The sequence below is a fragment of the Bison bison genome, unplaced genomic scaffold (genome assembly GCF_000754665.1).
Source record: "Bison bison bison isolate TAMUID 2011002044 unplaced genomic scaffold, Bison_UMD1.0 scf7180017846623, whole genome shotgun sequence".
Classification (NCBI taxonomy): domain Eukaryota; kingdom Metazoa; phylum Chordata; class Mammalia; order Artiodactyla; family Bovidae; genus Bison; species Bison bison.
In genome coordinates, this window is record NW_011477196.1 from 36,124 (window position 1) to 46,225 (window position 10,102).

Below are 10,102 nucleotides of genomic sequence, written 5' to 3' on the forward strand. Positions count from 1 at the left end.
GGGGTCTTCGCCGCCCCGACCCCAAACAGGGCGACAGACGCGGACTGCTGCTCAGCGTCTTTGACCAAGAGCAGGAGCAGGCCCACATGCTGAGGGGCCCGGTCGGGAGGTCTGCTTCTTAATAAGCCTGCCTGAGCCCCTGGATCCTGTGCCCTGAGGGTGCCCACCTGCCCTGCAGCTCAGGCCTCCACCTAGACGGGCCGGGGGTGGGAGTGGGGCTGAGGCTGGCGTCTCCAAGCCCACAGCCCAGGAGCCCACACGGCCTCCCGCCCGGGGTCCCCAGCAGTGGCCTGGAGGTGCTGACAGCCCCTGACGGGCTCGCCTGGGGGTCCTTGTCTGGGTCCACACAGCCCGCCTGTTACTCTCTTTAAACCCCCTCAGGACCCACGTTCTGCATCCCAGTCCTCTGCAGGTGTGCGTGTGTAGGAGTGTGTCCATCTCAGAATGTGTGTGTGTGTGTGTGAACTTGACTGCCTCTGCTCTGATGTGATGCCCGATGGCCACAGCCAAGGAGTCTGAGAGCCTGGGATGCTGAGGGCCTCGGCGAAGGGGGGCCCTGATTCGGGGGGTGAGGGGGAGGGGAGGGGGCCTCCCAACACAGGAGGGTGTCAGTGGACAGGAGAGGACCCCGAGAGGTCATGGAGGGTGGCGGGGGCCGAGGGTCCGGGCCTGCACTCACACTTCCATCTGTCGGGTTGATGGTCTCGTAGGTCTTGCCACCCTCGGCGTCCACAAATGTGCCCCCGATGAACAGCTGATGGGGCATCCGGAGGGTCAGCTTGTTCACGGCTTTTTCCACCTGGGGGGCAAGGACCTCAGGCTGGAGCTACAGGGGCATCCCTGACAGGCATGGGGACTACTTGCCCCACCAACCCTGACACACAAGCAGGGGCCTGGGGTCTCCTCACGGATCCAGCCCTGCTGCCCGGGGCCATCATGCAGGGCAGAGGTGACGGCTGAGACAGGGACGCTGGGCCAGCCTGCCGGCCAAGCCGCCCCGGCCCCAACCCCAACCCTTGGGCTCCACACTCAGGAAGTGGCACAGCCCCTGCCGCATTGCACGCACATGGGGCCTTGGGGTGGCTTCTCCCCTAAAGTCCACGACCCAAGGCCAGCCTGGGATCCACCCCAGTCTCCTCTCCTTCCTTCATCCGCCTTGTCCCCAACTCCCAGCCAGACAAACCATCACAAAGCCCATTCCTATAGGAGCCGTAGCCTAACTAGACACCCCAAGGGTGGTTTGTGCAAAGTTTCTTTACAAACAGGTCTGCGTTATTTCCTCACACTTCACACACACGAGCTGAACGTACAGGGCTGTTTGTTCTCCTTCTTGGAAGCGAAAGTGCGAAAGTTGCTCAGTTGTGTCCGACTCTTTGTGACCCCATGGACTCCAGGCCAGAATACTGGAATGGGTAGCCTTTCCCTCCTCCAGGGGAGCTTCCCAACCCAGGGATCAAACCCAGGTCTCCCGCATTGCAGGAGGATGCTTTATACCAGCTGAGCCACCAGGGAAGCCCTTCTTGGGAAACCATTCCCAATTCCTCTCTCTGTCCCACTCGGTCTCTCTCTCTCCTGTGTCAACCAAAGGCCTTTAATACAGTGACTGGTCGCCTGGGTGATGGAAGAGCCGGAGGCTGAGCCCAGCAGGAAGCCGCTGCCAGTGCTGAATCAAGACGAAGGGAGGAGGTGGTGGAACCCGAGTGAGGGGTGAGGGTCAGCAGGAGGCGCAGGACGGGAGCTGGAGGCCACAGCAGAAAACCGCCAGTGGAGAAGGGGGCGGGAGAGACACACTGTGGACAGGTCTCCTCGACACCGTTTCGTGCCCTGAATCTTAGGCAACAGCGTCCTCTGTAGAGTCTGCCCCACTGCCTGGCATCTTTAGGCTGCTCAGAGTTACCAAGGGGAGCTTGATCACCAAAGGGCAGGGTCTTGGAGTCCTGGCCTTCCGGATGCCCAGGCTTCCCCGGGTGTCCCCGTGGACCTGCTGGTGTGGGTGCCTGTGGGTGTGCAGGCTCACACAGCCCGTGAGCCCAGGCCTGCCTGTGGGGCTCCCGGGACTCACGTAGTCGATGGCGCACTCGGTCTCCTTGTCATCCCCTCGCAGCCTTCTCACTAACAGCTGGATGAAGTCCCCAAAGGTGGTTGCCATGTAGACATCTTCATTTTCCAGTTCCAGGCCGTCACACAGCTCCTTGACTTCCTCCACCAGCCTGGAGGACAGAAGGGGGAGAATGGGAGCCTGGACAAGGCCCGGGGTCCTGCCCTCCTCTTAGCAGAGCTGGTGGTTCTGCTCAGCACCCAGAGCATGGGTGTTGGTCTAAAATCAGTCTTGAAAGCCCAGTTTGAGGATTCAGAGGCTCTGGGTTCAAGTTCCGGCTCTATCAGTACTAACTTGTGGTCAGTTGCTTTGGGAAGGCTTGCGATTGCTTTAAAACTGCTCCAAAACAGTTTGCTCTTCCTCCTGTGAGGGTGGGGGTCTCGGCCCCCTGCCCTGCCCTGTGCCTGCCAACACCTTCTGGGGCGGTGGTCCTCATCTATCTGCTTGCTGGGCTCCCGCTTGCAGAGCCGTAAGCAGCCAGCTACATGTCCAGGCCCAGAGTGGCCACTCCGGGGCCGTGACCCACCGGAGATGGACGCGCCTGCCCACCAGCTGTCCCACACCGGATGGGCACAGGCTTGCACACCCTCGTCCTTTCTGGATCTCTGACCCACACAGTGCCCGCTCCTCAGTTTGGGGGTGACTTCCGACTCAGAGACCCCGGGGCTCCACCCCCACCCCCCACCTCACCTGACAACGTCCACGGATGCGGCCCCCGACTTGAAGAAGTCCGTGGACTCGTCCACCTCCGGCACACTGGGGAGGATCCGCTTCCAGGCACCCTGGAGGGCCGGGCAGTGAGAACGAGCCCCCAGGCCCAGAAGGCAGCCCCTGGTGCAGCCTGGCCCCAGGCGGGCCTGTCCCCTCCGGGCTTTGCTGCACCCAGGGCCGGATGGTCCTTGGGTGACCACCTCCCTCCCAGTGCCTGGCCGCAGGCCCTCATGCTGCTGGGCGGTAGGACCCAGCAGAGGAAGGAGGGCCAGGGGACACCCGGAGGACAGAACCACGGCGTGCCTGAGGCCAGGACATACGGACTCTGGGTGTGCACGCCCCGCCCCCCCAGAACACACACCCAGTGCATGCATGCCCCCACCACAGCAGCCCCGCCGGCTCCTCACCCGCACAGCCTCCGCGGTGCCCAGCTCCTCCTCTGTCAGCTCCAGGGCGCTGCTCTCTGCTCTCCCGAAGAAGTGTGCGGCTGGGATCATCTTCCCATCCTCCAGCTGGATGTTCTTCACCAGCAGCTGCGACGGGAGGGCCATCAGTGCCCCTGGGCTACCCCGCGGCGGGCATGCACTCGCCCCCATTCTCCCCTAGGCAGGCCCGGACGCAGGCAGGGCGTGAGGAGACCAGAAGGGCGGGGCTGCGGGCAGCGGGCGGGGGGACCCGTGTCCTCCACCTCAGCACACTCTCAGGCTTGGAAACCCATGATGGCTGTATTTGAAGAAGGAAATGGCAGCCCACTCCAGTATTCCTGCCTGGAGAATCCCATGGACAGAGGAGCCTGACGGGCTGCAGTCCATGGGGTCACAGAGAGTCGGACATGGCTGAGCGACTCACAACAACAAAGGCTGTATTATTCTATAAAACCAATGCCTGCATGTGAGACAGAAGGCATCCCAGCACTGCCTTGAAGGCCAACGGAGACAACAGTTAGTCACCCAGCACCCAGCACCCAGCACCCAGCACCCAGCACCCAGCTTGCGGAAACCGCATGGAGACTGGCCCAGGTCGTGAGGCTCCCTCTGGGTGGGGGAGCGTGTGCGCTCACGGCAGAGAATGTGTCTGCCAGGTGAGACGCTCTGTGAAGAGCGCCCCCCGCCCAGAACTGGAGCCGGGCTCCCTGCTCACTGCCCCCACCCCACCAACTGCTGCCTCCCTGCATGCTCTGGAGCCCCAGCCCAGCAAGCCCGGCTGGACGCTCCTGAAAGACCCTCAGCCGAGGCCACCACGGCTGCCGCCTGGCCTGGGGTCCCTCAGGGATGTCGGGGAGATTGCGGCCCAACCCACGCGGCTGGTGCCTTCCTCCGGCGGCTGCTCCAGGACCTGCACCCAGGCCCGTCCTCCACCGCTGCTGGCAGCTAAGCTTGGCCCCGGCTAGCAGAGAGGCCCGCTTCTCTGTGACCACCGTCCTCCTCTCAGTCTGCCTTCCTCCGTAATCCTGCCTGGGTCTGCTGCGGGAACCTGGCCCGAGACAGATGCCCTCATTCCACTGCAGCACCACCCAGGAAGGGACACCCACGCGCTATAACCCTCAGGTGGCCTCGGGCCAGTAGGACAGGCACCCAGAGTGAGCTCTCACCGGTCCAAGCCAGGCTGCTCCCTGCCCTGGACTGTTTGCACGGCCGCCACCATGTGTTCAGCATCCGCAGAGTCCCCTGAAGTTCCCCCAGTGCTCCAACACCCCTGCCTGCCCTCCTTCGCTGGCCCTGGTACCTTAGGGCCCAGGCCATCTGCCCACCACCTCGTGCGGTGAGTGTCACGGTGAGTGGCAGGCCCGGAGCCAGCAGGCAGGGCCGGAGCGGAGCTCCGCCGCGGATGCGTGTGGGTCAAAATAGACAGGGATCTGAATTTCTTTGCTTCAGTTTTCTACTTGGTAAAATGGTGAAATGCTAACATGGATCTCATAGAGCTGTGGGGAGAACTGAATTGTTTTAAACAGAGCGTGGCTCTCAAGCACACATCAGTATTCAGTTGCATAAATCCTGGGTGTCACCCTGAGCTGCAGTTGCTAAAGTGGGTCAGAGCAGCTTATGTGCCCGGCGGGACTTCTGTTCAAAGAGAAGGAAACTGAGCTCGCTCTCTGCACCTGGACTCTGCAGGGCTTAGACAAGGCCTGGGCACAGGGCTCCCTGGACAAGACCCCCCGACTCTGACGCCCCCCAGGGCCCCCAGCTCAGGACCCCCAGTTACGCCCAGGCACAGGGCTCCCTGAACAAGACCAACCCTGACTCTGACGCCCCCCAGGGCCCCCAGCTCAGGACCCCCAATTACACCCAGGCACAGGGCTCCCTGGACAAGACCAACCCTGACTCTGACGCCCCCCAGGGCCCCCAGCTCAAGACCCCCAAGTATGCCCAGACACAGGGCTCCCTGGATAAGACCCCCAACTCTGACGCCCCCCAGGGCCCCCAGCTCAGGACCCCCAATTACACCCAGGCACAGGGCTCCCTGGACAAGACCAACCCTGACTCTGATGCCCCCCAGGGTCCCCAGCTCAGGCAGGGCACCTGGCCAGTAAGAGCCCAGGGCAAGCCTTCCTGGGACGGAAAAGTGGCCGACCCAGCAGGTGAGGGTCTTCCCTCCTGGATTCTGTGGTCTCCTTTCCCTGTTTGCTCCAGAATGGCCAGGAGTCTCCCTGCGGGGCCCGAGCCCACAGTACAGTCCAGGAGTCGCAGCAGCACGCTTACCATCCGGCCATCATTCCCGAAGAGGATGAGGCCCGCTTTGGTGATCACCCCTGGCCGGTGCGCGCCCGGGATGGGCAGGTCCTCTCCCTCAGGCTCCAGGCCCGCAGTGCTCAGTGTCGAGTTGAAAAACGTCAGCTTCTGTTGGGGACGGGAAACCAGAAGGTGGAGATGAGAGGGGGGCCCCTGCAGTCTACCAGGCAGTGCTGAGCGGGCGGGTGATGACAGACTGTGATGGCGTGGGGCCAGGACAGCCCAGGTGTCAGCACCCGGAGCACAGACGAGACCTGGGCAGGCGGGAGGCCCCAGAGGGGGCCCCTCCCACCTAACATGGGACCGTGACCTCCAACCCCAGGGTCAGACACCTGCGGAAAGTGTGCTCAGCCAGCACCGAGGGCGGGCCTGCCTGGGGATGGGTCATGCCCTGGCCGCGGTGCACAGGGACTGGTGGTGGCAAGGCCAGAGACCCTGGACGGTCTGGGAAGCCTGCCCACGAGCAGCGGTTCGGATGGTCAGGGGCTTCGTGGAGGACAGGGCTGTCCTCGAAAAGGCCTGGCTGAAGCCCCCTCACTCCCAAGGCGAAGGCGAATCAGGGTTGGACTGGGGTCTCTGAGGGCTGCTCAGTTCAGTTCAGTTACTGTCATGTCTGATTCTTTGCGACCCCATGGACTGCAGCACGCCAGGCCTCCCTGTCCATCACCAACTCCCGGAGTTCACTCAAATTCATGTCCATCGAGTCAGTGATGTCCTCCAACCATCTCATCCTCTGTCATCCCCTTATCCTGCCTTCAATCTTTCCCAGCATCAGGGTCTTTTCCAATGAGTCAGTTCTTTGCATTAGGTGGCCAAAGTATTGGAGTTTCAGCTTCAACATCAGTCCTTCCAGTGAATATTCAGGACTGATTTCCTTTAGGATGGACGGGTTGGACCTCCTTGCAGTCCAAGGGACTCTCAAGAGTCTTCTCCAACACCACAGTTCAAAAGCATCAGTTCTTTGGCACTCAGCTTTCTTTATAGTCCACCCCTCACATCCATACATGACTACTAGAAAAGCCATAGGTTTGACTAGACAGACCTTTGTTGGCAAAGTAACGTCTCTGCTTTTTAACATGCTGTCAAACGGAGACCAGCCTTGGAAAGCCCGGAGCAGACAAGACAGCTCAGTCACACCGCAGAGCTTAATTTAGCTTCTTTTGCAAGACAAGCAAGACCAGCCTGACCTCAGTCACTCCTTGCTTGTCTCTGGAAATCATAAGCAAAGTTTAAACTGTTCCTCAAGATTGGATTAAGTGACCTTTAGCCAAATCCCTATCATTTAAGAAAACTCTTTTGACAGCCAGTCACTGCCTCCTCACCGTATAGCCTGCTTCACGTCAGCAGACTGTGCATGGTCTGGGGCTCCCGGCTCCAAACCGTCTTTTGTGAGAGTACTCAGCACATAGGTACTAAGTACCACGTTGGTGATTCACTGCTTTCAGTTCTGCTGTTTCGGAACTTTGACCGCCGAGGGGTGAGAGTCTGACCCCAGAGCTGCTGCCTGGCCTGGAGGCCTCGTGCGTGCGGACCCCACCCTTCCAGGACCCGGGGGGCTGGGGCTGGGGTCTGCCAGTGGCCAGAGATCACGTAGCTCACGCGTTCCGGCAGTTCAGCAGCAGGGGACCCAGGAGCGCGGCCCGTCCCGGCCACAGGGACACACCTGCCCACAGGCCTCCGTCCAGGCGCCCGGCACCTTGTCGTTCCCACGGATCCAGTTATGAATGGCCTCTGCCGGCTGGTCCCAGTCGATCTGCAGGGCAGGACGTGAGTGCTAAGCGGGCCCTCCCTGTGCTCCCACCACCAGAGCCCCAGCCCTGGCCTTCCCTCCTCCCCACGGGCCCTCCTGACGCTGGGTGGAGCCTGGGAAGGGGCTGAGGAGCCTGGCTTCCTCTGAATCCCAGAGCTGGGCCAGCCTCCCCCTGGGGCCTGGCTCTGGGTGTGCATGGACCCTCGGTCTTTCATGGGATGTGAAGGGCAGGATGGTTTGTAGGGAGATGACGCTCTGTGGTCACAAGGCCCAGGGCCCGACACACAGGGCCACCCCCCAGTTTAGGGCGGCCCCACAGGGCTCACCAGGTCCCTGGAGAGCACCCCCTGAGCCCCGATCAGAGACCCAGCCCTGGGCCCCCGGGATCCCCAACCGGGGCAGCCCCCAGGAGCCCAAAGCCCTCCTGGAATTCATCTGGCAGACAACCGCCCTCCCGCCAGCCCATCTCCCGGGGCCCCTGCCCTCCCTAAAAAGGAACTGGGGAGAGTGCAGACACCCAGGCCCTTGGCGCTCACCCTGGCCGTCTCCTTCCTCTGAATCCCCTCGTAGGTGGCGCCCTCCTCGGGCTGAGGGAGTCTGGGGGCTTTGCCCTCGGCAATCAGCTTCACAGCCTGAACCTGGGAGGCGGGGGCAGGGGTGTCTGAGGCATCAGGACCCTCCCCTCGGCCCCCGCTCACAGTCCGAGCTGTGGGATTGTGTAGACCCTCCCAGCACCACACCCGGCTCGGGACAGGCACCACGGGATCTGCTTTGGGAACAGGTGGATCCGTGGCTGAAAGCGGGGCCCAGGGCTGAGGGGCAGCCCCCACTGTGCTATGGAGACGCCCCCGTCTGCCCCCTGTCCCGCCGCCTCCCCTGCTGGACACGCTGCCCCTTGGGGCTGCACAACAGCTCCGACATCAACCCTTCGAGTCTGCCTTCCACCTCCAGCTCCTCAGAACCTCCTCGGACCTTCCATTCATGAATTCTTAGGGAAAGAGGGTTTCTTGTCCCCTGGAATTAGGAGGTGTGGACCTTGAGCCACCAGGGACAACTTCTCCTCCTGACCAAGGGCGCCCAACCTGAGGAGGAAGCTAATCAGACGGGAGGCAGAATCAGGGTGAAGAAACAGAACCCCCGACCGGCCAGAGCCTCTGGGCTCAGCCAGGCTTGAGGATGTCCCTGTCTGGAGTCTCCAAAATGTGCCTTTTTGGGCAAGGTTTGTTGAGTTGTTCTGACAGCTGTAAGCAGGTCCCGTTTAAGAGAATAGCGTCGTCGTTCAGTCACTCAGTCGTGTCTGACTTCTTGTGACCCCCATGGACTGCAGCACACCAGGCCCCCCGTCCATCACTATCTCCCAGAGTTTTCTCTGATTCATGTCTATTGAGTCAGTGATGCCATCCAACTATCTCATCCTCTGTTGCCCTGTTCTCCTTTTGCCTTCAATCGTTCCCAGCATCAGGGTCTTTTCCAATGCGTCGGCTCTTGGCATCAGGCAGCCAAAGGATTGAAGCTTCAGCATCAGTCCTTCCAATGAATATTCAGGACTGGTTTCCTTTAGGATGGACTGGTTGGATCTCCTTGCAGTCCAAGGGACTCTCAAGAGTCTTCTCCAACACCACAGTTCGAGAGCATCAATTACATGTTCTAACCCTGCCTCTGTGAAACCCTGAACTGAGAGTCCCTCCCACCTGCAGAATCCTAGCCAGCTCTGGGCAGTAGCTGGCGCTGGGGAGCCCTGGGGTAAGTGTGCGGCCCTGCCCTTACCATGCCTTTGACGCCTTCCGGGAAGAGAAAGCGGTTGTAGAGGGAGCTGACAGTGTCATCTGGGAGGACCTCACACTCCTTCTGGAGCAGAAGGTCCCCGGTGTCCAGACCGTCGTCCGCCCAGAAGATGGTAAACCCCCCTTTCTTGTCCCCGTGGATGAGGGTCCTAGGGACGGAAGACTGACACCTGAGTCCAGAAGGAAGGACCATAGAAAAGGGGGCCTGGGGCTGGGGCCCCTCCCGCCTCCCCAGGGAGGATGCAAGAGGGAAAATGGCGTTTACTGATGCAACCGCGTGCCAGGTATCAGGTGGAAGAAGCCCTCATGCTTCTTCCTTTATCCTTCTTGCCGTGTAACAGCCTCGCACGCCCCTTCTACAGATGCGGAGACTGAGGCCCAGTGAAGTGAGGAGATGTGTCTGGAGGTCAGGGGGCTGAGTCCCAACTGGTCCAGCTACAAGCCCGCCCTCTCTTCCGGCTCAGATGCCTGCCTCCCTGATGGTGCCTCCAACAGCTCCACCCTGCAGACTCTCGCCCTCTCATCTAGAGCTATCTGCTCCAGGTGTCTCTAGTCCGTCTCTCTCTCTCCAGGTGGGCGGGCTGGGGTGGACGGCGTCTGGCAGTGCTGAGCCCTTGGGGGCCCCGGAGCGCAGCCACGGAGCCCGGGGCGGCCGGCCTGTCTCACCAGTTGATGGCAGAGGCGCCCCGGTGGCGCGGCAGCAGGCTCGGGTGGTAGATGATGGAGCCGTGCCGGGGGCGCTGATGACCTCCATGGGGATGAACTGGCTGCAGAAGGGCAGCACGTTCAGCTCAGCTCCCAGGGCCTGGTACTGCGCCACCACGTCGGGCAGGGCCCGCCCCTTGGCCCGCCAGCGGGGGAACTTGAACACTGGCACGCCGTCCTGCTCAGCCTGCAGGCCTGCGGGACAGCGGGTGAGAGTCTGCCCCCAGCCTCCGAGCCCCTGCCTGCGGGGTGGGTGGCTCCTGCACCCCTCTCCAGGCCTGTCCCTCACAGCACCCCCGCTGCCCAGCCGGGCTCTGACGGGCAG

General features: G+C 61.8%; 1 protein-coding gene across 1 annotated transcript in view; it reads right to left on the reverse strand.

The window, feature by feature from the left end:
- Positions 1-10,102, reverse strand: part of ALDH1L1 (aldehyde dehydrogenase 1 family, member L1) — a 26,368-nt gene that overhangs the window by 12,453 nt on the left and 3,813 nt on the right. The window contains 10 exon segments of the mRNA XM_010840456.1: positions 680-799; positions 2,063-2,210; positions 2,789-2,880; positions 3,217-3,342; positions 5,509-5,646; positions 7,202-7,291; positions 7,825-7,926; positions 9,056-9,221; positions 9,739-9,811; positions 9,814-9,972. Coding sequence (XP_010838758.1) covers positions 680-799; positions 2,063-2,210; positions 2,789-2,880; positions 3,217-3,342; positions 5,509-5,646; positions 7,202-7,291; positions 7,825-7,926; positions 9,056-9,221; positions 9,739-9,811; positions 9,814-9,972 — 1,214 coding nt within the window.